Consider the following 23,289-nt stretch of genomic DNA (forward strand, 5'->3'; position numbering starts at 1 on the left):
CCCGGCTCACCCCCCTGCTTGTCGCTTCTGCCTGCAATTTGCTTTGATGATTGCTAATAAAGGAGGTCCCCAGAGACTATTCTGGGCTGATCTCATCCCGAGGAAACCTGGTCTGGTGTCTTCATATGACAACTCATGAATCAGCCCCCGGACGAGGTCTGAAACCAAGCCGGGAGACTCAGGTCCCGGTTTTCTACAGGTAATGATCGAATTTACCTCTGTAGCTTGACAGAGCTTCATCTGGGGAGCTAAAATGGCTATGCTACATTAACACCCCTGGAGGTTTAAATGAATTGTATAGTCAGCCGATTGTAGAATTCATTTATACCTCCATAGGACTTCCCTTCCCTCCTCCCTCCCTCCCTCCCTCCCTCCCTTCCTTCTTTCCTTCCTTCCATAGTTCAATGACTTGGTGTAGCAGAGCTGTTTTTTTTTACAGTCAAATTGTTTTGCTATACTGCAAGGATAAAGCAGAAATTCACACATCACGCTTAGAGATGAAACTACACAAAATGAGGGTTTTTAATTGCCTCTGGAGACGGCTGCCTTATCAGCCCCTTCACTGTAAGCACTTACTGAACATAGTTTCCAGCTTGATTAAGCAGCAGACAAAGTTATCAAAGTCCACACCCATTGATTCGTCAGCATAGCGTGCCACTATCACTTGATGCAACTTGTTGTCCAGTTTAAAACCTACAGATGTAAAAATGGAACATTAATCCTGACAGTGTGAAAGTCATGGAAAGTACTACAACAGATTCAGGAAATGATTTAAAAACTCTGGAAAGTTGAACAATATTAGGTATAAGCTCATAGAAATAGTCTGGAATCACCTAGTTGCTGAAATTATGTCTATATTTATAATACAGAAGCAGATGCTATGAGATGTCCTTGCTAAATTTAAAAAATGATGCTTGGAGGGGATTCCCCTCACCCATGAATTTCTGCTAGAGGCTGGAGGGTAAACCTTATCATGCTTGGAAGAAATGCAGTGGAAATATCAACTTATTGATCTGCTTGTATTTACAACAAGAAGTCATATTAGAGTTTTTTTATTTTACCACAAAAGCAAATACTCCTTGGAGAGAGTAAAGAGAGACTCCAGGATAGATGTTTTCCCCAAGAATCTTTCTTAGAAAAATCATATCTTAAATGCACAATGGAAGGGAAAGGATGTGTCTAGTTTGCTCCTCCAGGAAAAACACTCTAATAATGCACTGTAAGTTATATTATTAAGTGAGATTTCCCTTGGAGGAACAAGACTGAGTTATAGAAAGGAGTCCCTTTCACTTAAATGAACAAGCAATTGTTAGATTAGCTATAAGAGATTAGGACATGCTGACTGGGAACTTGAACTCTCAAGGCACCATCCTCAGAATTAGAGGAGCTTAAAATTCTCTTCTGGTTCATGTCTAGGTAAAAATAGAATCTGGAGGACCAAGCCCACAGCTAAGGACAACTAAGTCTTGGCACTTACTGGAGATAAGAAGAGGAAAGGCGAAGCCACACCCCATACTTAGAGGTATCTGAATGCTCAAGGCTTTTTCCTTAAAAAGTTGTATAGTCAAGGGCAGGAGACGCTCCACAGGCATAGTGCAATACTTATTTTATTTCTTTTGTTTCCAAACTATGTAAAAGAATTGGGCGATTCTAGAGCTTTGCATGGTAAGTTCAACAACACGAATAACATATTTTTTATTCATCATAGAACTGCTATTCTCATTAATGTTCTCAAATTCAGAGATATCCAAATCAGAATGTGAAAGTAGAATTAGCATCAGTGGCTAAGTACCTTCCAAAGTTCTCATAGCCAATCTATGAGCCTGGAACCCAACCCATATTATTCATTAGCCTTATTTTCCATGCCTGAGAAAGGGATTTCATTCTCCTTTCACCCTCCATCGATTGTATTTGCAGGAAATAACAGAACAATTGAGCAAATCCATTATTCAGCCTAAATTAAAATTCAAATTAACATGTCATAATTAACATGTCCTTCTCTTCAGCTGATAAAGATTCCTAGAACTACCAATTCACATTTTCTAACCATCCCTTCCAGACTTACCAACTGATTCCAAGGCCAGACGCATCTCATAAGAGCTCATAGTTCCTGATTTATCCAGGTCATGCTGGCGAAATACATTCTGCCAAAAACCAAAAACCAAAAAAGGTGGTTAAGATTTCTTTTCCTGTACTCTCATCATCTTTAAACACCTTCCTTCCACCAAAAGCTGTGACCACACGCATATACAACATCTCTCTTACCAGCCAGTTCCTGATTTTGTTCCACAAAATCTGAAATTCTATAAGACCCAGACGAGCACTGCCATCTTTCTGAAGAGCAGAACAGTCAAGGAGGGAACTTCAAAATGTAAAAAGAACGGCCTATAATCTGAAAGTCTGGGGAAATATTGGTAAATTGATGGGGAAATAGTGCTCTTCCTGTTTATGACGTCCAAAACAGGGATACAGAACCCATAAATAATCTTGGCAGGATTCCAGGTTTTCCATGTTCACCCAATAAACACACAAAAAATCTGCTCTTTCATACTATTTCTAAAGTTGTATATTGGTATCTTAGAATGCAATTGACTATATATGCTGATCTAGACAATTAAGTTAAAGTCTGGAGTTATTACTTCAACAGGCTCTTCTCAAACCAGAGGAAAAATAGAACAGCAGCAGGTAATTATTGGTGAGACAAATGTGATGCCTAGCTAAAGCTTGTGCACAAAGCCATTTGGTTGTCCCTGAGGAGTCTTGGGTCAACATAATGACAAGTAGCTTCATCTCTTAGCTTAATTCCATTTATTTGTTCAGAATTTTTTTCTACCCTGTGGTCAACTCTGGCTTCCTTGATCCTACATCAGTGCTCCTATGGAAGAAAAAAAAAACTGAACAAGGTAACAGAATAGAGATAAGATTATTTTTTTCCCCTCAAATGAGATCTGTAATTAATCTCCAACTCTAACTCTCCACCCATAACATTTGTAAAGACTTACTACTGGTGCTAGAATGAATACTTTTGTGAGCAGAGTATAATCTCTAGTATAGTATCATAAACTATTTTAACACATTTCTTTCTGGACTACTTATGAGCCTGGACAAACTTTACATGGGGACAAAATAAACTATATACTAACTTAAATGGGTTTGGATAATTTGCAATTCAGAATAATGTAAAAGCCCAGGTATTTCTTAACATGGGATAGGCTACATAGAATATATTTTGCTTGTCTGTTTTATTATGACCAGGAAATCCCTCTCATTTATAGCAGAGAGGATACATCCATCAGATTGACCATGTTGCGACAAGAATCCATGCTGAATCCATCAGTCTTCAGATCTTTGTCTAGCCAATGGAAGAAAAAGAGCCAGTTACAGAGGAAGCTATTTCTAAAGTAACACTTGGAATACATATATGGAAAGGAAGATGTAACAATATGATAATCTGAGAGTGACTAAATAGTACTTACGTCTAGAAATGACTCTATTCAAAATAGTTTTGAGTTCAAAAACACTGATTTCCATGTCCTGGAATAATGGAGAATGGATAATTAGTTGCTTATAATTGTTCAAAGGTATCAAAAAGTAGATTACTGATAATTTCTCACATGTTGACACTATCTAGGGCAGTCTACAAATGTGTGTCAAGGGATGGCTGCAACACCACTAAGAAAGATCGTAACATTGGATACAATCATGGGAATTCTGATTGTGGAACTCTGCAGCCAATATAGTTTATTCCAATGACAACCACTCTTAAAAAATTTATTTCATGATATATGAATTTTTAATCAAACATTTGTTTTACTTTTCCAAGCTTCTGATGATATAGATGTGCTTTTAACTCTCACTTTATCCCCACAATATCTTATGAACCAAATTAGGCTCAGAGAAGATTACCTTGAAGGCAATCATATCAAAGAGGTCTTTGATTCAAGTGTACAGGTAGTTCTCGACTTACGACCACAATTGACCCCAACATTTCAGTTGTTAAGCGAGACATATGTTAAGTGAGCTTTGTCCCATTTTTATGACCTTTCTTGCCACAGTTGTTAAGTGAATCATTGCAAATGATAAGTTAGTAATCCGGGTATTAAGTGAATCTGGCTTCCCCATTGACTTCGCTTGTCAGAAGGTTGCAAAATGTGATACACATGACCTTGGGACACAGCAATGGTCATAAATATGAACCAGTTGCCAAGCATCTGAATTTGATCATGAGGAGGCTGCAAAAGTCATAACAATGAAAAATAGTCATAAGTCACTTTTTTAGTCCCGTTGTAACTTTGAACAGTCACTAAACAAACTGTTTTCAGTCAAGGACTACCTGTATTGCTTCCTCTACTAAATTGGCCTAAATGGCAATGGCCTCAAAGCCTGCTCAGTATTATGTTACTCAAAGCAACTACCGGTAGCTGCTATTTTCCCTACTCCTCACTCCATACGACAACTGAAGAAGACAGAATTCATAGGAAAGCTAACGCACAATACTTACTTCTCCTGCAAGCTGCTGGAACATATTCCTGAAATTTTCATCTACATCATCCTCAGATATTTCTTCCTGAGGAAACAAAAAAAAAATAGGACCTGATTAAGCCATCGACATACTACTTTTGCGCAAGGGCACATTAGGTGTAATGTGGGAGGCACAAAGAATAACTTGCTTCATCTATATGCTCCTTACTTCCCAATACTCTGGCTATGGTCCCATGATTAATTCAAGTCCCTCAAATGTGAGTTTAGTTAGACAGCCAGTTTGATCTAGTGGTTAAGGCTCCAGGCTAGAAACCAGCAGCCTGCGAGTTCTAGTCCTGCTGGTATGCAGGTTCCGAGGTTTTGCTGGTTAAAGAAATACAGGAAACCAGAACGTGCCTTTAAGTTTTATGTTTTTATTCAGCTGAATAGAGACGGACTCCTCTAAATGAGGGGAGCGACAAATGACAAGAAATCCTTGTATTTGTTCTGTATAATTACATAAGCAACCCATCCAGCAAAGCTGACGCACATAAGATAAAGATTGCACCCAGTAAGTCTGGCACACTGTAGATAAGAAGGGAGAAAGCAGAAGTAACTAAACATGTTCCCATTTGAGTGTTCCTTAAAGATATTGTTATGTTCTTGGGTGGGTTAGGACTTTGGGTGTTGTCCTTGCTGTCCTTTCCTAACCCTGCATCCAGGACTCTGCAAGTGACCAAAGAGAGAGGGGCCATCTGTTATGTATTCACAATTAATACTGCCCCCTAATTCCTGGTCATCACTGCCTTAGACATGGAAAGCCCACTGGGTGATTTGGGGCCAGTCACTTTTTCTCAGCTCACATATTCAGATTCAGGTGACAAGTCAATTGGTTAATTCCTTTTGCAACCACTGGAGCAAGTTGATCTAAAAAAAACCCCAGACCTTGCACTTGGGGGGAAATGCTAAGAAGAAAAACAAAATATCAGGAAATTCTCCACACAGCCAAGGGGAGGGAAGCTCTCCAGACAGCAGAGCTACAGCAATTCTGAATTCCCTTTAATGCAAGGGAAACTCTGGGCTCGGATGAGAGAGTGAGATCCATTCAAGCTCAATTTCTTTGCTTACACCTAATGGACAAAATCTTGCCAAACTAAAGCTATAAGTTTCTAAGCTACTAGATATAGCTTGAAAGATACTAGGGTGTGGTTACCCTGAACCTCTCCTACTCCCCCCCCCCCCGGGACTGTGCAGTCTCTTAATCCAGCTCTCTCTCTGGGAAAGCTTTGTGTTGCCCAAACACTTCTGTTCCTGCAGGTGTACATTGCATCACAGAAATTGACACTTTAAAGCTTCTTTTCCCCTCTCAATTAAAAGGAATAAAATTAGGATAAAGGGCTTATTTGGTCAAGGTTGGATCCTGGGGAATGCTGGTGGATTATATGGGTGCTGCAGGGGATTAAGCAATACTTGAATACTTCTACGTTAAACAATACTTGGATAAAACAATGTTTAGGCTAAACTATTCTTGGAATCTTCTAGAAATGTCTATCTATGTATAAACTTAAACTGAGGATATGTTCTATCATAAGTCAATTTAGAACAGGGGTGTTAAAACTGCCGGCCACGGGCCGGATGCGTCATGCCAAAACCACGCCCACCCCAGCTCCAGCAATGGGGAGTCGCGATACATCGCAACATGTCACGTGACATTGCGAGTTTGACACCCCCAATTTAGAACCTTCTTACAATCATCACCTGGGATCATCTTGTTTCAGTTCTTTCTTATTTTTTTTCTACCCAAGCCTATTTTAATTAGTAAGGGAGTGTTCAGGTTTTTTGGAAAGGTAAACCAAGTATGGAAACATGCAAATTGGAAGCAAGTGTTACCAAGTTTGTTTTAAAGCACCTGCCAATCTTATGGCTTTCAAAAACCCTCTACAGAACAGCTCTTTCTCAACCTGTGCCTGTGAAGTGGGTTGAATTTCAATGCCATGATGTAAGAAGATTATGAGAACTCAAGTCCAAGCCGTTTGGGCAGATACTGCATTGAAGAAGGCAAGAACAATGAAAGAAATAATGCCCCCGGTAGTTCAACTTCACCTCATCTGGTAGATCTGCAGAGATCTCATCATCAAGCAACCTAAAAAAAAAGAAAGAATACTTAGAGACACCAATGCTCTTGTAAAAATGGGAAGACAGGGGAAACATTCTATTCCTACTGCCTTCTATTCAGAGATAGATGAAACTGAGGTCTGTTGTGCTATTGTGTGACCAGCACCTTCTTTTTTCTCCAATACCCCCAGGAGATTTTCAGACAGAAGGAACAAAGCCTGTTACTTATAGGTCTTTGGGGAAAAAAATCCCCCATAATATTAGAGGAAGATCACAAAGCACAGACTTACTCCGTGTCTGACTGTTTCTCTGTGAAGACGCGCAGGATGAAGTCTGCTTCTTTGTTGGGCTCAAAGGTGGAGGGAACTATGATGTATTCACCAGGTGGCAGGCGAATGTGATTGCTCACTTCTCGCAGGTTGATAAAGGTCTCTGAACGTGCTCGAGACTGGTTCCTCAGAAAGAAGTCCTTCTTCAGGTGAACACTTTGCAAGCCCTGGGCCTGGGAGAGAAGCATTTCAGGTATTCTGTACAGCTGCCCAACCATCAAGGTACCAATCATATATGCCTGTGTGTATAGCCACACTCACACACAACTCAAAAGCATAAAGGAGAAGATACAAGTCAAAACACTTTTCTTGAAATAAAAAGGTACATACATACCCAATTCATATTTTTAGAGGCAGGCTTCTGTGCCCCCTTAATAACAACTGACCCCTTTTAAGTTTCAGAAGATATACAGCATTGTGTATTTTAATTAGCCCACACTGTAGCCATCAAAGTAACTGTGGGAAAATTATGATGGTTTCAAGTAAGAGAAAAGCACCCTTTTCAAATGCTTTGTGGAATAATTATGAGAGATGACTATCTGCATCTCAGCCTATTTCAGTCAGCCATTTTCCACTATCACAAACAGTTCAAATAATGAATTGGTAGAGCTCAGGATATACCTCTTCAGGAACCTGTGGGGAGGAGGGAAGAGAGAAAGAGAGAGAGATAGATTATGAACAAGTTTCGTGTAAGCTTTGCTGCAGAATAGGAAAACCATAAAACCATCTGGTGTTACCTCATAGACGGCAAAGCCAATGGTGTGCATGTCTCCTCCAGCGCGTCGCTCTTTTCTTCGATGTTTTTGCATTAGAGCCACTAAGAAGCTGCATGCTATTTCATCATCATCTGGGTCATCATCTTCTTCTAAAAGCTTGATTTTGAATTGTGGATTAACCCAGAACGTAGCTGCAAGATAAATGGATAAGTATAGTGAATCTCAGCACCAAACCTAGAGAGCATCACTTGAAATGAGTAAGATCCAGGAAGAAGCCATGTCAAGGAATAAAGATCAATGGCGTACAAGAGAGCTGACTTTCAGACTTCTACCCTCTCAATAGGCTCAAGATGGTCCCTCTTTTTAATCTAATTATATGTGATGAAGTGTATAGTAATCCATCAAGTATGAGACAGAGAAGATAGTGGAGTAAGTAGAGAAAATCTCTATTACCTGGATGGTTTCTGCATCCTCCAGCAGTACTGCCCCGTCGCCAGCCCCCCTCAAATAATGTAGTATGCCATTTCTTTGTCTCATCGTTTATCAGAGCATCTGGGGTGAGATTACAGATCTCAAGTCTAGAAAATTCACGCATAAAGTCTCGAAAAGACATCCTGAAGGAGCAAGACATAGTAAGAATATCAAAAGCAGGTATGATGGTCTCAGTGATACTTTACAGCAGAACAAAATAATCAGTACAACTACTCTAAAACTGTAATAATAGTCCTGCTGGACCAGGTCAAAACCCATCTTAGTCCATCATTTGCTTTTTCACACTAGCCAACCAGATGCCTCCTAGGTGCTTGAAAGCAGGAAGTAGAAACATAACTTCTTTCAAAATTATTCCCTTGCAATAGGTTTTGGGAAGCTTAATAGGATACTTGCATGCAGTATGAAGCAGCATTTCTTTTAGTTGTTTTAAATTTCCTTCCATGCAGATACCTGATTCCACTGAAAAAATTATTCCCTATTTATTTTTCCCATGCTATGTTTGATTTTATATACTTTAATCAAGTTGCCTTTATTCCAAATTAAAGAATTTCAAGCATTTTAGTCTTTCTTTACACAGTAAGTATCCAAGTTTTCTTACCGATTTATTATTACTGATCATTCTACCTATTTTAAAAAGATGGTCCTGGAGCTTTTCACAATCAATTTTGATATCTATCACTCTGAACAGCTTAGTATCAAACTGGGCCAATATATGTACAAGATTAGGATTGCTTTCATCCACATGTCTGGAGACGCTCTCAATATTAAAAAGCTAATGAGGCAGGGTTCACTTTTGAATTCTGATTTTCCTTCAGCAAAACTCATTTACTGTCATTATGGTTAGTTGTACAGTCAGCCAGATGTTTGGGACGAATTTGGCATTTTTATCCATCTATCAAGTCTTCCCAAGAATCTGGAATAGGCAGCTGTTGTGGTTTGGTGTTAAAAGCATCATCACAGGACGTAAGCTATCCCAAGTAAAATTGCCTTTTGCAATTGACTGATGGTGATTTTGCCAATACCAATGGTATTCAAATGTGCTCAGGTTGTTTTGGGATTGCATCTGGTGCCTATTATTATTGGTACTGTCTTTGATTTCTTTTGCCACAGAGGTTCTACTTCTATTTACAGGTATTTGTATTTTGTAATTTTTGCTAGTGTCTTCAATTCTGTTTTCTTTAAGCACTGCCACATCCACTATTCAGATATTTTTGTCCTTTTTGTCAACAAGCCTGGGATGCAGGTACTTATCTGTTTGACTTCTAAAACCTCCGAGCACTTTAATTTGTTCATTTACTACTACTGACTCCTGTTATTTCTAGGCACTTGATTATCCAATTATTATTGATTATCCAATTATGAGGCAGGGAATTGAATGCCTTATTGTAATAAATACAAGCTATACTCAAGGTGGTCTTTCTTCTCTTGCAGTTTTCTAAAATCATCTTGTCAACTAGATCTTTTTAGTCAGTTTCCTTTCTGCTCAGGTGGAAAGAGATTGTTTTCAATAGATGCTGTTACTATCACACCAGTTAGCAATTTGAAAGTTATTGGCAAGCAGGTAATTGGCTTGTAATTACCCAGTGCTGCCCATTTTATTGGATCTTTCATTGTTAAGTAGATTTGCCAGTTGTTAACCAATCAGATGTTTCAACCAAAAACCATGCTGTTCTTTATCTGGTGCTGATCAATTCTACATCTTTCTTGCCCTGTAATAGTGTTATCACAAGTTGTTTCTTTTTGGCTTCAATGGTACGTTCTCTTCATAGATGGATTGGTAAAAACATTTCTGATTTGACTGAAACTGTAGATTCTGTTTATAATGTGCAATTCCAACTTTGTATCTACTGATTTTCTTCGCTATGACTGTTATTTGCTGTTTTATTTTTTTCTGGTACTTCCTTGTTTCTAGGCGGTACTGCTTTGAGCTTCTTATTCTTCAACTTCTTTTCTTTCATCTGTTCTAGTTTGCTTGCATCTGATCTTGGCATGCTGATTTTATTTTCCAGTCCAGATCTTCCATTTTGGTAGTGCATTAATTGGTATTTTTTTCTTCTCTGTCGATTTTCTATCCTAGGGGTTCAGTTATAATTGCAGCTATACTGTATTTTATATCAGCTGCTTTGTTTCTTGCAGTCAGCTGGTGCTTATATTTGATACTGCAGTATTGACATTTTTAATATTTGTGTTAGGTGCTTCTCTGGAACAAGCTTCAATGCAGGCATTCTGTGGCTTTTATGCTGTTTTCTGTGCTCAGTTATTCTTTATTTCAATTCTTTTTTACTTGGAGAACTTTGTTCTTCTGGAGAAGGCAGCAAAGTGGGTGCCTTGTTTGGAAATGAAAACAATTCAGTAGCTATGCTGGTTTCCTCTGCTGTATTAGTGGTTCTAACACAAAGATATTTTAAGAGGCAATTATTTAGTCTTGTATACTGCCAAGGAGTGATTAAGATACATGCCTAGTGTACAGCACACAGAATTTTCTCAGAACTTACCAGAATTCACCATCTTCCATCTTCAGTTGCAATTCATCCTTCTCATCAGGATCTACTTCATTCCATTCAGAAGAGCTAAAATGGCAGCAAAAAGGCAGTTATGCTATTTTCCCTGTACTGTTGCACTACTTTCAATTTTAGCTGGGAATGTTGTTGCTAAAGAACAGCCAAGGGCTACTTTATAGTTACAAGCTCAGTGATATAATATACATTTTGTAAGGAGAAAAAAAAATCAGTCAATTCTGGGCATTTTCAAATAGAATTGGAAAAGATTCTTGCCCAAAGAATCAATGTCATTCAAGACTCACTACTGTAAAAGATTTCTTTAAAATTTACAACCGTATATACAAACTGCTTGTATCAGAGACCATTGGACTGGAAATAACATAATAGGACCATGTCACTCTCATGACTTGTATGGGTGTGTTAAGCAGACATTTACAAAGTCTGCAGATGACACAAAATTAGGAAGGCTGATTAATACTTTAGATGAAAAAAGATCCCAAAGCATCCAGACAGGCTGGAATAGTGAACTGAAATTGATATGATGATATGAAAAATGAAAAAGTTCTACTTGTAGGTAGGAAAAATTGTTCATCTAGGATGGAGAAGATATGGTTTGGCTGTAGTGCATGTGAAGGGATTTGGCTGTACTTATTGTCTGTAAATTAAATGTGAGCCGGCAGTGTGGTGCAGTATTAAAAAAGGCAAATGCTACCTTGTGGGGTGATGGTGCTAGTGAAGCATGAACTGAAACCAGATCATAAGAAGTAATTGTTCCACTCTACTCTAATCAGATCCCATTTAAAGCAAATTCAGGGAAGGATTACCAGGATGGTGAATGATCTGGGAAACAAATTCTATGTGTAACAGTTAAAGGAAATGGGTAGGTTTAGCCAACATAAACTGAAGGGAGATATGACCAGGGTCTTCATATAAGTGTGAGGTTATCAAACAGAAGGAACAGATTTACTCTTTATTGCCCCAAAGGGCAGAGGCACCACTAAAAGTTAAAATTTCAAGGAATAAGGCTAGCTTTCAGGTAGCATTTCCAGTTATCAGCTGCCAAATGAAGTGGTGTGTTCTTTACTATGAACTTTCAAACATGGTCATTGGTCAAAGATGCTCTGGTGAATCCTGCACTGAGCAGAAGTTGGACTTGATGTGTCTAAAGGACATTCTAACTCTACGGTTCTATGATTCACCTATCACTCCATGCGCCAGTCCATTCGACCTGACCCCAGGGATTCCTTATGCGAATTAGCTCTTCTTGACGGCCACGATACTCCACCTGTCAAATTTGAGACATTAGGCTATGTACACAAGTAATTAAATCCTTGAATCGATATTCATAACTCCACAAAAAGAAACTTACCCCTTTAAATCCTGTGACTGAGTAGGCATGACCCTTCACTAGTTTCTTGAAGGTAACTGCTTCCATGTCAAATGCACTTGTAATCTGAGAAAAAGGAAAAAAAAATACTACATTGCATAATAAGTTAGGCGTCCTGGTCCCTCCAGCTAGAATCAGATGGCATGAAATTAAAGACCACAGAACCAGCAGGAGCAATACAACTTATCAATCTGGGAGATAACTTTAGTACAGTCTGTAGATGAAGAACTGCCCAAGAACCAAGATTCCAAAGTAATGGCTGAGTTTTAGAATAGACTTTTGTAGATGGGCATAAGGAATGGCCTTGAGGGATGAAGAAGAGCTGTTTCTGGATAAGTGGGGTTTGAGCCCAGACCAAGAAAACAACTTAAGGAAACATCTCAGACATGTCCTACTAGTTCACAGAAAGATAAAGTGAAGGAGAGGATAGAACATCCAGACTTTCAATATTCTGTTATTGTATTAAAGTCATCCTGGCCTATGTGGCATTGATTTCTCAGTCTGGTCTGCTTTGTTCAGTTGGCATCATTCATGGTCCAAAGCAAAATACATATGCAAAGTTGGGTTGTTGCAGAAACTTCTTCCAACCTTGTACTGCATTCCAGGTGATACCTGAGCACAACCAGCTCATCCTAATTCTTAGGTCTTAGGTCCAGGTCTTGTAGACCATGTAATTTTATCTCTTTCATCATTTAACCATCTTTCTGATGGAAGGCAATAGTGTTCAAGTAAATTGGACAATGTTTAGTTCAGTTTTGGGGAATAAAATTAAGAGTACTGAAACAGACTTCTGCTTCATTGCTGATGCTGGGTTTAGCCCTCTGGATTTGCTCTAGCAAGCGCTTCAAGTTCTCTTAAGTTCATATATCATAACCAGAACATTGTATTCTTTTTCCTGGTTATGCTCCTTAACCTTCAAAGAATATCAATACGTCATCTTTTATTGTGGGTAACATGAGCTATTAAATATACAAGAAGCAATCCACAGCTTAAAATCTTTTAAAAGATTTGATTATATTGAAGTGACAGTGAATATTCAGAGAATCAGTCTGGTGTAATGCTTAAGGCACTAGGCTAGACACTGGGAGACTGTGAGTTTTAGTCCTGCCTTAAACACAAAGCCAGCTGGGTGACCTTAAGCCAGTCATTTTTTTCTCACCCATAGGAAGCAGGCAATGGCAAAGTAATTTCGAAAAACCTTGCCACAAAAACTGCAGGGACTTGTTCAGGCAGTTAAAATGAATCAACATTGACTCAAAAGACGCACACGCGTGTATGCACACATAAAAGTGAGCATTCAGTTGCAAGTCTGCTAGTGCATTCAGAAGAAAGTGGATGACATTTAATTTAATTTAATTTAATACATTGACTTATATGCCGCCCTTCTCCCCACGGGACTCAGGGCGGCTCACAGCATATTAAAACAACATAGCACATTTCCCCAATAAAAGCCAATTAAAAACCAAATATTTGTAGCTGTGTCTCTTATTAAAAANCATTAAAAATTATCCCTATTTAAAATTCACCCTAGGTCAGTCCCGCTTGCTGAAAAAGCCATTAATACCAAAATAACTGATTAGTCTCTAAATGTTCCATAACATATTTGGAAATGTTTCCTTAGTCTATCCTGTACTTTTTTCCTTCACAAACAAGTTGAACAAGAAAAAGGAAAAAAAAAATCAACTCAGATATACAGATAACCACACACTGTGGACAATATCTCTTTTGCTTAGACTTATATGTATTTGTATGTAAAATCTGACTTTATTTTTACCAACTTCATATTTAAAATTAGCCCAGAAAGTCCCAAGCTTTGCAATGTGCAAATAAATCAAATCCAGGATCCAAGCTCAGAGTATGATTAATCAATTATGGTTCCATTCCCTGTATAATACATATACGTATTCTCTTGTTTTTCATATTTGAAAGTGATATTCTTTTCTTACTTAAAAAAGTAAAAGCTGAAAGCTTGGAATATCTTTGTCTGAACAATGATTTTCAGAAGACTCTTATATCATATTACAACACCAACCAAAGTGTCATGGAGAAGAAACTCTGTAATCTAACCTTTGCGATGCCCCACTTCACACAACATAAGCCCAATCAACTGTTCAACTCCGATAAACCTATACTTACTGAATCTTCCTAATGGCATCTAAAAATTAAAACCAAATAAAGGAAGCACTCCAAGACTTTTAATATTCCCCGACTCAAGCATTTCATAAACCCCTCTCAGGAGCATATCTTACATCAATGGAACAGCCAAGCAAAGATCCTCTCTCAAGGGCCTTGCAAATGATTTTGGATAAATTGCGTGGTGGTTTCTTAAGATCATACATTTCTGCCACACCACCTGTGAAATCTTCAAAACCTTCGGTGGTGCTGCCCCCTGACAGGGCTTCATAAGAGCCATTCAACCTGTGTAGCAAACAATACATTCAGAATTAGGAGGATATCTGCACACCTTGTCAATGATACAGGAGGTTGGAAGTATAATAGCAAAGAAACAAATCCAAAGCAGAGTTTTCTGGAGAGAGCAAGCATCCACCTTTACTTCAGCAATCTAATGACCTAAACAACAGCAATACTTACTTAGCATAAGCTTTTTCCAGCAGAGCACTCCAAAACTCTTGACACTCAGCCGAGTGCACAAACACAAGTTCTCCATCTTTGGTTGGTAATCTGTCATCTATTACTATATCTACCCATTCGCCAAATTGCCATATCTGAGGAATAAAAAAAGAAAGGAATAATGAATTTATAGCTAGGCTTGGTTTGAGCAAAGTAAGAATAGTTAGGTTGGAATAAAACATGATCCTGAACTGCACTTCTTTCGTTCTGTAACTGCACTCAGCTCTGGCGGCGCAGTGGTTAGAATGCAGTACTGCAGGCAACTTCTGCTGACTGCCAGCTGCCAGCAGTTTGGCAGCTCGAGTCTCACCAGGCTCAAGATTGATTCAGCCTTCCATCCTTCCGAGATTGGTAAAATGAGGATTCAGATTGTTGGGGGCAATATGCTGACTCTGTAAACCGCTTAGAGAGGGTTGTAAAGAACTATGAAGTGCTATTGCTATTGCTAATACAAGGTCTCACTATGAATCACTTCCTGTAGCAAAATGCATGCCTTACCTGAAAATGGAAAATACCCGCATAGTCCTCCTGGAAGCTCTGTCCATGGGGTACAACCCGATGTAAGAGTTCCTCATTGAGAGTCAGGGAACCAATGGCAGCCAATAACCAACAGTCACCTTAAAAGCAAGGAAACAGAAGTTACTTCAAATCAGTCTGCAATGTCTGATCAATATTTCACTTCTCCTCTAGATTTTAAGAGTCAATATCTTCACCACTGCATTTATAGATACTACTACTTAAAATGTAATCTTTTTTTCACTTATGGTATCTATAGATCATTGAAAATGAGTCGATTGTTTCTGAAAACTTTAGTCAATTTTAGTAAAATCTGTAGAAACAACGATCTGGAAGGACAGCTTCTGTAGTCTGCTCTGATTATAAATGTGACCCATATCCTCTTGGTCAGAAATGTGAAGACTTTTGGTGGCTAATCCAATATATTGCATTGGATCTTTTGATATAGCCATTTGATATATTAAATCAGCTTTCTCTAATACGTTGCTTTCCAGACGTATTCCAGTGATGTTATGGTCCAATATTCAGAAAAATATAGAAAAATAAAGTATTGTAGGAACAAACAGTGAAAATATAGGAAGCATTATTAAAACTTGGTGAAGCTCATCAAGTGAAATGCAAGAAATAAAGGATGAAGCAGTGAGAATTCCTGGATGCTGCCATCCTGGAACAGACTGCATCACTTTTAGGAAGGGATAATAATGGAAGAATTGAACTATCTGGATAACAAATTGAAAGCCATGACAACAAGGCTTTCCAAATTCCTCAGCACTATTGCTGTTTCATTTTCCAAAAGATTAAAGAACAAATAAAGGGATTGGCTAGATCTGAGCCAATAAGGGATAACAAGACTGAAGAGATGAAAACTTTGGGAAAAGGAAAGAGAAACTGAAACAGTCTCATACATGTAGAGCCAAATCCAACAGGTTTAGAAGTAGCAAGTGAGATTTTATGGACCGAAATCTTCAGGTTGAATGGAATATAGGAGAATTGGCAATGTCTCAAAAATAGGACAATCAGTCAATGCATAGGGATCTTTTGACTCAGCTAAAAATGAAAAAGAACATGTATTGGACATGAAAGATGGATGCTTTTGCTGATTAGGATGAAGTAATGAAGCTTTACAATTTTATTTATAGAAAATGGAGTAGGACATGGGATGAAGAGATGATTTATTGTATTTTAAGAGATGGTGATGTTATTAAAGTTATCTGTACTATACTTTCTGGGACAAAGGGGGATGTTACCTTTTTCTTTTTTTCTGCATTTCTTTTTTATTTTTTAATCTCTTGTATTTTGTATTTTTATCCGTATAATGTAAAGTTTAATAAAAGTTATTTTAAAAAGGATCTGAAAGATGGATGAAGTTTCCAAGAAGGCATACTAGCAAGTAGCTGGTATATGCAGAAAGTAACCCAGAAAAGATAAAGCACAAATAGAATTTAGACTTGCAAAAAAGATAAAAGCAGTAAAAAGGATTTTTATTGCCGAGTTAGTGATAAAAACTAAGGAAGAGAAAGGCCCACTGCTTGGATAAGATAAGATAGCAACAGGTGAGGAATTTTGTCTTAGCCTAATAAGCCTTTTGCACAAAATGGAAAAATGCACTTATGATTTGTGGTTTTGATGATTTAGAAAAAAACTGGATAATAGAAAAGAGTGAGCTTTCTTTTATAATCACAGAGTAAGATAATTTTGTAACTGTACTTATAATTGCTACAAAGAAAATTGGAAGCTTCTTTTATTTTTTTCTTAATACTTCTACACTCTTTTCTTTTTTCTGCTTTTTTATTAGTTTGTGTTAGTTTTTATATAAAACATTTATAATTTTTTTAGTCTTATTGCACTGCAGAGATATTAATCAGCATATGTGGTGATCACATATTGTTTATATACTTTTTTTTAAGATTCCATGGTATATTTAGCTATGAACTGTGATTTTTTAAAAAGCTGTTTTAAGATGTTTCTATTGGATTATGCACACTGTTATTTTCTTTGTCTTGGAATTGATAATGAGGATATTGAAGTGGTTGAATGCTTCTGCCTTTTAGGATCAACCATCAACAGTAAAGGAACCAGAAAACAACAGACTAGATTAACTTAGCAGTCCAAACTATGAAGGTCTTGGAAAAGACATTCAGATACAGTGAGGTGTCTACACCTGCAAAGATCAGAACAGTGCAAGCCATGGTATTCCCTGTGACATTTTATGGATTGAAAATGAAACACAGACTTTGAAAAGCTGGACAGGAAATCTGGTGTTTGAGAAGACTCCCGAGAATATCTTGGACAGTCAAGAAAACAAACAAATGGATCATTGATCAAATCAACCCACTTGAAGTACAAATGATCAGGCTCAAATCGTCTTACTTCAGACACACTATATGAAGATCTCACTCTCTGGAGAAGGCTCTAATGCTGGGAAAGGAAAGAAGGATATAACTAGCAGCAAGGTGGATGTACAGTCACAGTGCAGTCCGGGCACTGATGGAAGGCCTGTAACATTACTGATAGATTATTATGGAGGAAATCTAGCAATGCAGTCACCCAGAGTCAACGCTGACTCGATGGCACATAATCAGTTTTCTTTGTCTGCTCTCTGTTGTTGTGGCATCCCAGTTTATGTATTGTAATTTGAGGAATGTTCTATTTTGTATTAAAATTTGAATTGACTGAGCTCTTGGTGATTTTATGAATGTGTCCATGCAGATTTCTTCGTAATAGTACCGGTATATAAGTGCTTTGCTATTGGCTTCTTCCTGTTTTGTTTTTTTTTAATTTTTCAGTCCAGCCTGTAACACATTAATGCAGGAAAACAGTGATAAGGCAATATTTCACTCGGCTGGTATTTAAACATACAGAATGTTCTAAAACTAGGGCTCTTTTCTTTTAAATGGGTTCTTGCATGGTGATGCTTAATGAACATTTTAAAACCACAATTTCTGTTCAAATTAATTTTTATCTGGCCTGAAAGAGACACACTCACTTAGTGAAGATTTTGCAGGAGTGTCCTGCGGTCTGAAAAAAATGGCTGGGCACGGAGCTTTATCTCACAATAAACTATGAGTAAATTGCCATTAAGGTGGAAGAGGCTTTTTAGAATGTCTGAGAGAAATGGGAACAGAAGTACGTGCTGGTTCCTTCCAGTCCGCAGATAACACTCCGATGTTTCTGGTTGCCTGAAGGACATATCTCCTTTATTTCTATCATAAAAGGGCATGCTGATGAAATGCTACAGCTACTGATCAGCAAATGGAAATGTAAAAGCTATTAGAAGCTGCCACTTGGCCAGAAATTCTATTCCATTAAGAACTTAGAGGAGCTATATCTCCATTCATAACTATCAGATTGATAGGTTGCGCTGAGTAGCAGTTGTTTTAATCAGCACTTCTTCATTGTTCACTAATGCAAAAGTTACTTTACAGCAAAAGTTTCTGCATCCACAGTAGCCATATTTATAAATTGCTTGATACCATTGTTGTTTTAATTACTTCTTCTTTTCATTATTCAGTGATGTAGAAGTCATCTTTTGTTTAACAGCAGAAATGTTTTAGGAAAGGAGGCTAGTATGAGAGAGACCGAAGGAAAGAATGCCAGGGAATAAGTTCAAAATGTATTTCAGAAAGCCTGACTGTATCTATTTTGTGGGTCCTGCAGACCTGCACCTGTCAAATGAACAGGGCCAAAACTTTCCAAGTTGGAAGAACAATAAGAAAAACCACACTGAGCTAAGTAATTATGGGCCATCAAGTCAATATTGATTCTTAGTGACCACATAATTATTCTCCAGGAAAAGCAAATAAGGTGAAAGAAAAATACAATTAAAAGGAATTAAAACTGATGTGTATTTCCTTCCATCTCCTCTTAACCTCAAAATAACCGAGTGAGAGAGTGGCCACCTGAATGACAATGAATTGTATAGCTCAACCAGGATTTGAAGTTTGGCTTCTCTAATGAGCTGCACCACTCTTAATCACCACACCAAATAAACTCTCAATTTTTTGTATGAAAGGAAGGTATAAATATCTCTCAACACAGCATAGTGCTAATCAGCTCATTCCCTTCCTCCACAAATTGCAATTTATATTTTAAATATTACTGCACCCACACACTAAAGTAGCTAGTGGTGCCAAGAGAAAAAGCCACATGGAGGCTGTGTGAGTGAGAGGGAGAACCACCTGGGAATGCCTCATTTTTTAAAACAATTCCCATATTGCATATGGATCTATACTCTGAAAAGCTTTTTAGAAAGTCCTGTAGCTTTTTTTTTCAGAGTTGCAATTATGGGGAAAGCACATTTCCTTTCACAGCTACCAAAGGAACAAAGGCCTTGCCTTATCTAGTAGAGCAGTGGTTCTCAACCTTCCTAATGCCGCGACCCTTTAATACAGTTCCTCATGTTGTGGTGACCCCCAACCATAAAATTTCCAGGGCTTGCATGGTCGCCGGCAGCGGGGAGCGCGTCAGCGGCCATTGGGGACCATGCCAGCGGTTCTGTGCCACAGAGGCTTGAGGCGCGGGACGCGGAGCGGCACAATGCCGTGGGAGGCAGCAGGACGGGGGAGGGGTTACCAGCATCCTGCTGGCCGAACTCTGGAAGCCTGCCTGAATGAAGAATTTTAGGGGGAGTTGAAAGCAAGACAGCTTCCTAAGACCATCGGAAATATATGTTTTCCGATGATCTTAGGTGACCCCTGTGAAAAGGTCGTTCGACCCCCAAAGGGGTCACGACCCACAGGTTGAGAACCGCTGTAGTAGAGAAAAGTGGACACTATCACAGACTGAGAAGAAGGTACACATAATCCTGAATTGTGCCATGGTCATCACAGTAACTCCAACACCACAGGTCTCCTTGTTGACTTACTTCCTTGACATTCCTGGAAAAATATCTGTTGAGGTAAAGGCCTTTCCATTTAGGTGACAGAACAGTCACTACTCTATTCTGGTAGAAGAACAATGGTAATGGCTACACTGAAGAGTTGTGCAGTTGTAAACCCCCTACTGTAAAAAAGAATGAATGCAGGCAACAGCCCTCTGAAGTTGGGCTGGAAACATACATTAAGTGTTTGTTGATCCCCAAATGTCCATCTTTTACTCTGTCCTCCATTATATTACAATATATTGGTTCATGTCACATATAGATATATATTTAATCATGCACAATCTCCTTCCATCTTGATTTTCTCTCCTTGCATTTGTTTGCATAGAATATTGTTCATTTTATTATTTATTTATCCACACAGTACTTTATTTATTTATTTATTTATTTATTTATTTATTTATTTATTTCTTGTATTTCTACCCCGCCCTTCTCCCCGCGGACTCAGGGCGGCTTACAACCATTTAAAACAAACACTTGAATGCAGAAATACAAAATTTAAAATATTAATTAAAATGAAATATTAAAACCAAATTAAAATAACCCTTAGGCCAGTCCTGCTAACTTAAATAGCCATGTCTTGAGGGCGCGGCGGAAGGAGGGGAGATCCGGAATCACCCGGATCTCTGGGTACTTGATAACTTGTCCTGATGGACTCTGGGTGGGGCACAACAATGCCAAAATATGCATTAAAACATATCTAAGTGATAGAAAATTGACAATAAAAAACCTAGCACATCAAATATGTCATTCATTGGTTAATTTTTATTGGCCAGCTTCTGTGGATCAAAATCCATCTTGGGAACCATGATGTGGAAGCATTCCAAGTATTCTATTTCCTAACTTCTACTTTAAAGTGATTCTTTTGCTATCATCCAGAATCATTTCAGGGCATGCCAGCAAGAAGGGAAGGCAGATTCTTTGGATCCAACAAGAACTTGCTGGATTAGATCCCTCAGCATCAGTTTGTGAGCTCTCTGTTTAAATTGTAGGATTATCATGAAAAAGACACTGAGAACTTTTCCTAACAGCTTCAACTGGATGCAGTTACCCTATACTTGAATATAGAAAAACAGATCATTCTTAACTATTGCTTAGGGAAAGATAACACCAAACTGTGGTTTACTATTCTAGAACATTTCTTTATTTGGTCTTTCTAATTTCAAGCATATTGGAAACCAAAATTATTTGCAAGTAGCAGGAGAGGAATGGGAGTCTGCAAACTCCAGGCTCATATATATCATTATAAACACTGTTTACCCTAATGCCTGAAACAGATCTGATATTCCTTCTGTATTCAGCTATTCTTTTCTTAGTAAAGTATTCCCTTTAAGCTGTCTTGTTTAGGAAGAGGGGAAAAGTTAACATTTTCTATCACACACCACCTTATAAGGCAGCTTGTTCAAGGGAGTGAGCTCACCAAGTGAATGAACAGGGAGAGCTAGTTTGCCTTAAAGAGTTTAAGAGGAATCTCTAACAGTTTGTTCTTCTAAATCAACAGTTTTTACTTGGCTAATCTAAAAACCTGAGAGATGGGGAGGAAAAAGCCTTTCCATAGGTGGTAAGCTAAGGGGGGGAAAATGAAATTTACAGGTGCCTGCAGCTATAATCTGTAATGCTTGTAGCAAATTTGTCCTTCTGCCTGAAACTAATCTGGAATATTTTCGCAACCAATGCAAGAATCAAAGCAAAGAGTGGGTACAGTTCAGTTGATGAGAAAAGACAAGGAAGATCTATTTTAAAAAATCTATGATTGATACACTTGTCTTCATTTGCCATGAGGGTTCTATCTTGCTAGTGCTCCAGGAAAGGACACTTTGGACCTATGAGGTTCTTCAGAAAGACATTTTTGAAAATCACATGTCACAATTCCTTCCCATCCTCTTCACTTTACAAAAAAAATGACTATACTGATTCCCATTCATCGATTGTAACGTGACTGGTGTGTCAAGAAATACTGATGAATGCACAAAAATGTTCTGTGTGATGGAATAATAATAATAATAATAATAATAATAATAATAATAATAATAATAATAATAATAATAATAATAATAATAATAATAAAGTTGGAAGGGACCTTGGAGGTCATCGAGTCCAACCCCCTGCCCAGGCAGGAACCCTACACCATTTCAGACAAATGGCTGTCCAGTCTCTTCTTAAAAACTTCCAGTGTTGGAGCATTCACCACTTCTGGAGGCAGATTTTTCCATTGGTTAATTGTTCTAACTGTCAGGAAGTTTCTCCTTAGTTCTAAGTTGCTTCTCTCCTTGATCAGTTTCCACCCATTGCTTCTCGTCCTGCCTTCAGGCGCCTTGGAGAATAGCTTGACTCCCTCTTCTTTGTGGCAGCCCCTGAGATATTGGAACACTGCTATCATGTCCCCCCTCGTCCTTCTCTTCGTTTTGTTTACTGTGAGGCATTTCCAACTCCTGCTTATAATTTAATGCTGAGCTAAACTGAATATTTGTTTTGGGGAAAAATACAATATTGAATTCCTTTTTTCAGATACAGAACATTCAGATCTAGTCAATCTACAAAGAGTTAAAGCAGCAAAGAGTTATTGATCTACCTTGAAGAATAATATACATAATGTATAGAGACTCCTAACAGCACATTTGCTCTCAGTATGGAAATGGGTATTCTCATAGCCACATTTTAATAAAACTAATCCTCTAATTCTGAATTTTGCAGCTCTGGCTGTTGAACAGTATTTTTTTAAATACTGTATATTTGATACAGATTCAGAAGTCAGAGCAGGATTAGGCTTTTTAATTCTTCTGCTTGGTTTGCTCTGCAGTCTACACAACTATCTCTATACTTTTTTTTCGTAATTCCAGTCTTAATTTGGAAGGTGAAATTGGTTATTTGAAAGACTAAGCTTTAAAAGTCATACAACGTTTGTATTATAACTTGATGTGAACAGTTTAAAAGCTTCCTTGGCATCTTTTGGGTGTTTAATAGTGCAAAGTATGGAATATGCATTGCACTAAAAATGCACCACTCTACTTGCTAAAATAATAAAGAACAAGCCTTTATTGACCACTCTGGGTGAGAAATGTCAAGTTTACGCAAGCTCAAAATTTACGTGAAAATTTTTATAAGATGTTTTATAGATGGCACTTGGATCCTTCAACTATGTCTCGTATCTATTTGAATTATGAATCCAAGTGTTGGAGGTGTAGTCATCCAGATGCAACCTTTTTTCATATGTGGTGGACTTGTAAGGTTATTAAGGCCTTTTGGGTACAATTATGGTGGA

At 38.1% G+C, this 23,289-nt stretch overlaps 1 protein-coding gene across 1 annotated transcript in view; it reads right to left on the reverse strand.

Moving 5' to 3' along the window:
• The window catches only part of LOC107294458 (calpain-1 catalytic subunit), a 51,580-nt gene that overhangs the window by 7,165 nt on the left and 21,126 nt on the right, over positions 1–23,289 (reverse strand). The window contains exons 4-20 of the mRNA XM_015823690.1: positions 15,131–15,249; positions 14,594–14,727; positions 14,251–14,419; positions 11,984–12,067; positions 11,814–11,899; positions 10,609–10,683; positions 8,075–8,235; positions 7,643–7,812; positions 7,527–7,538; positions 6,867–7,078; positions 6,565–6,604; positions 4,502–4,567; positions 3,477–3,534; positions 3,288–3,352; positions 2,266–2,334; positions 2,066–2,144; positions 577–693 (exon numbers count right to left, since the gene is read on the reverse strand). Of these exons, the coding sequence (XP_015679176.1) occupies positions 577–693; positions 2,066–2,144; positions 2,266–2,334; positions 3,288–3,352; positions 3,477–3,534; positions 4,502–4,567; positions 6,565–6,604; positions 6,867–7,078; positions 7,527–7,538; positions 7,643–7,812; positions 8,075–8,235; positions 10,609–10,683; positions 11,814–11,899; positions 11,984–12,067; positions 14,251–14,419; positions 14,594–14,727; positions 15,131–15,249 (1,716 nt within the window). The remainder of the gene's footprint in view (positions 1–576; positions 694–2,065; positions 2,145–2,265; positions 2,335–3,287; positions 3,353–3,476; positions 3,535–4,501; positions 4,568–6,564; positions 6,605–6,866; positions 7,079–7,526; positions 7,539–7,642; positions 7,813–8,074; positions 8,236–10,608; positions 10,684–11,813; positions 11,900–11,983; positions 12,068–14,250; positions 14,420–14,593; positions 14,728–15,130; positions 15,250–23,289) is intronic.

The sequence above is a fragment of the Protobothrops mucrosquamatus genome, unplaced genomic scaffold, assembly GCF_001527695.2.
Source record: "Protobothrops mucrosquamatus isolate PMUCROS unplaced genomic scaffold, P.Mucros_1.0 scaffold1951, whole genome shotgun sequence".
NCBI lineage: Eukaryota > Metazoa > Chordata > Lepidosauria > Squamata > Viperidae > Protobothrops > Protobothrops mucrosquamatus.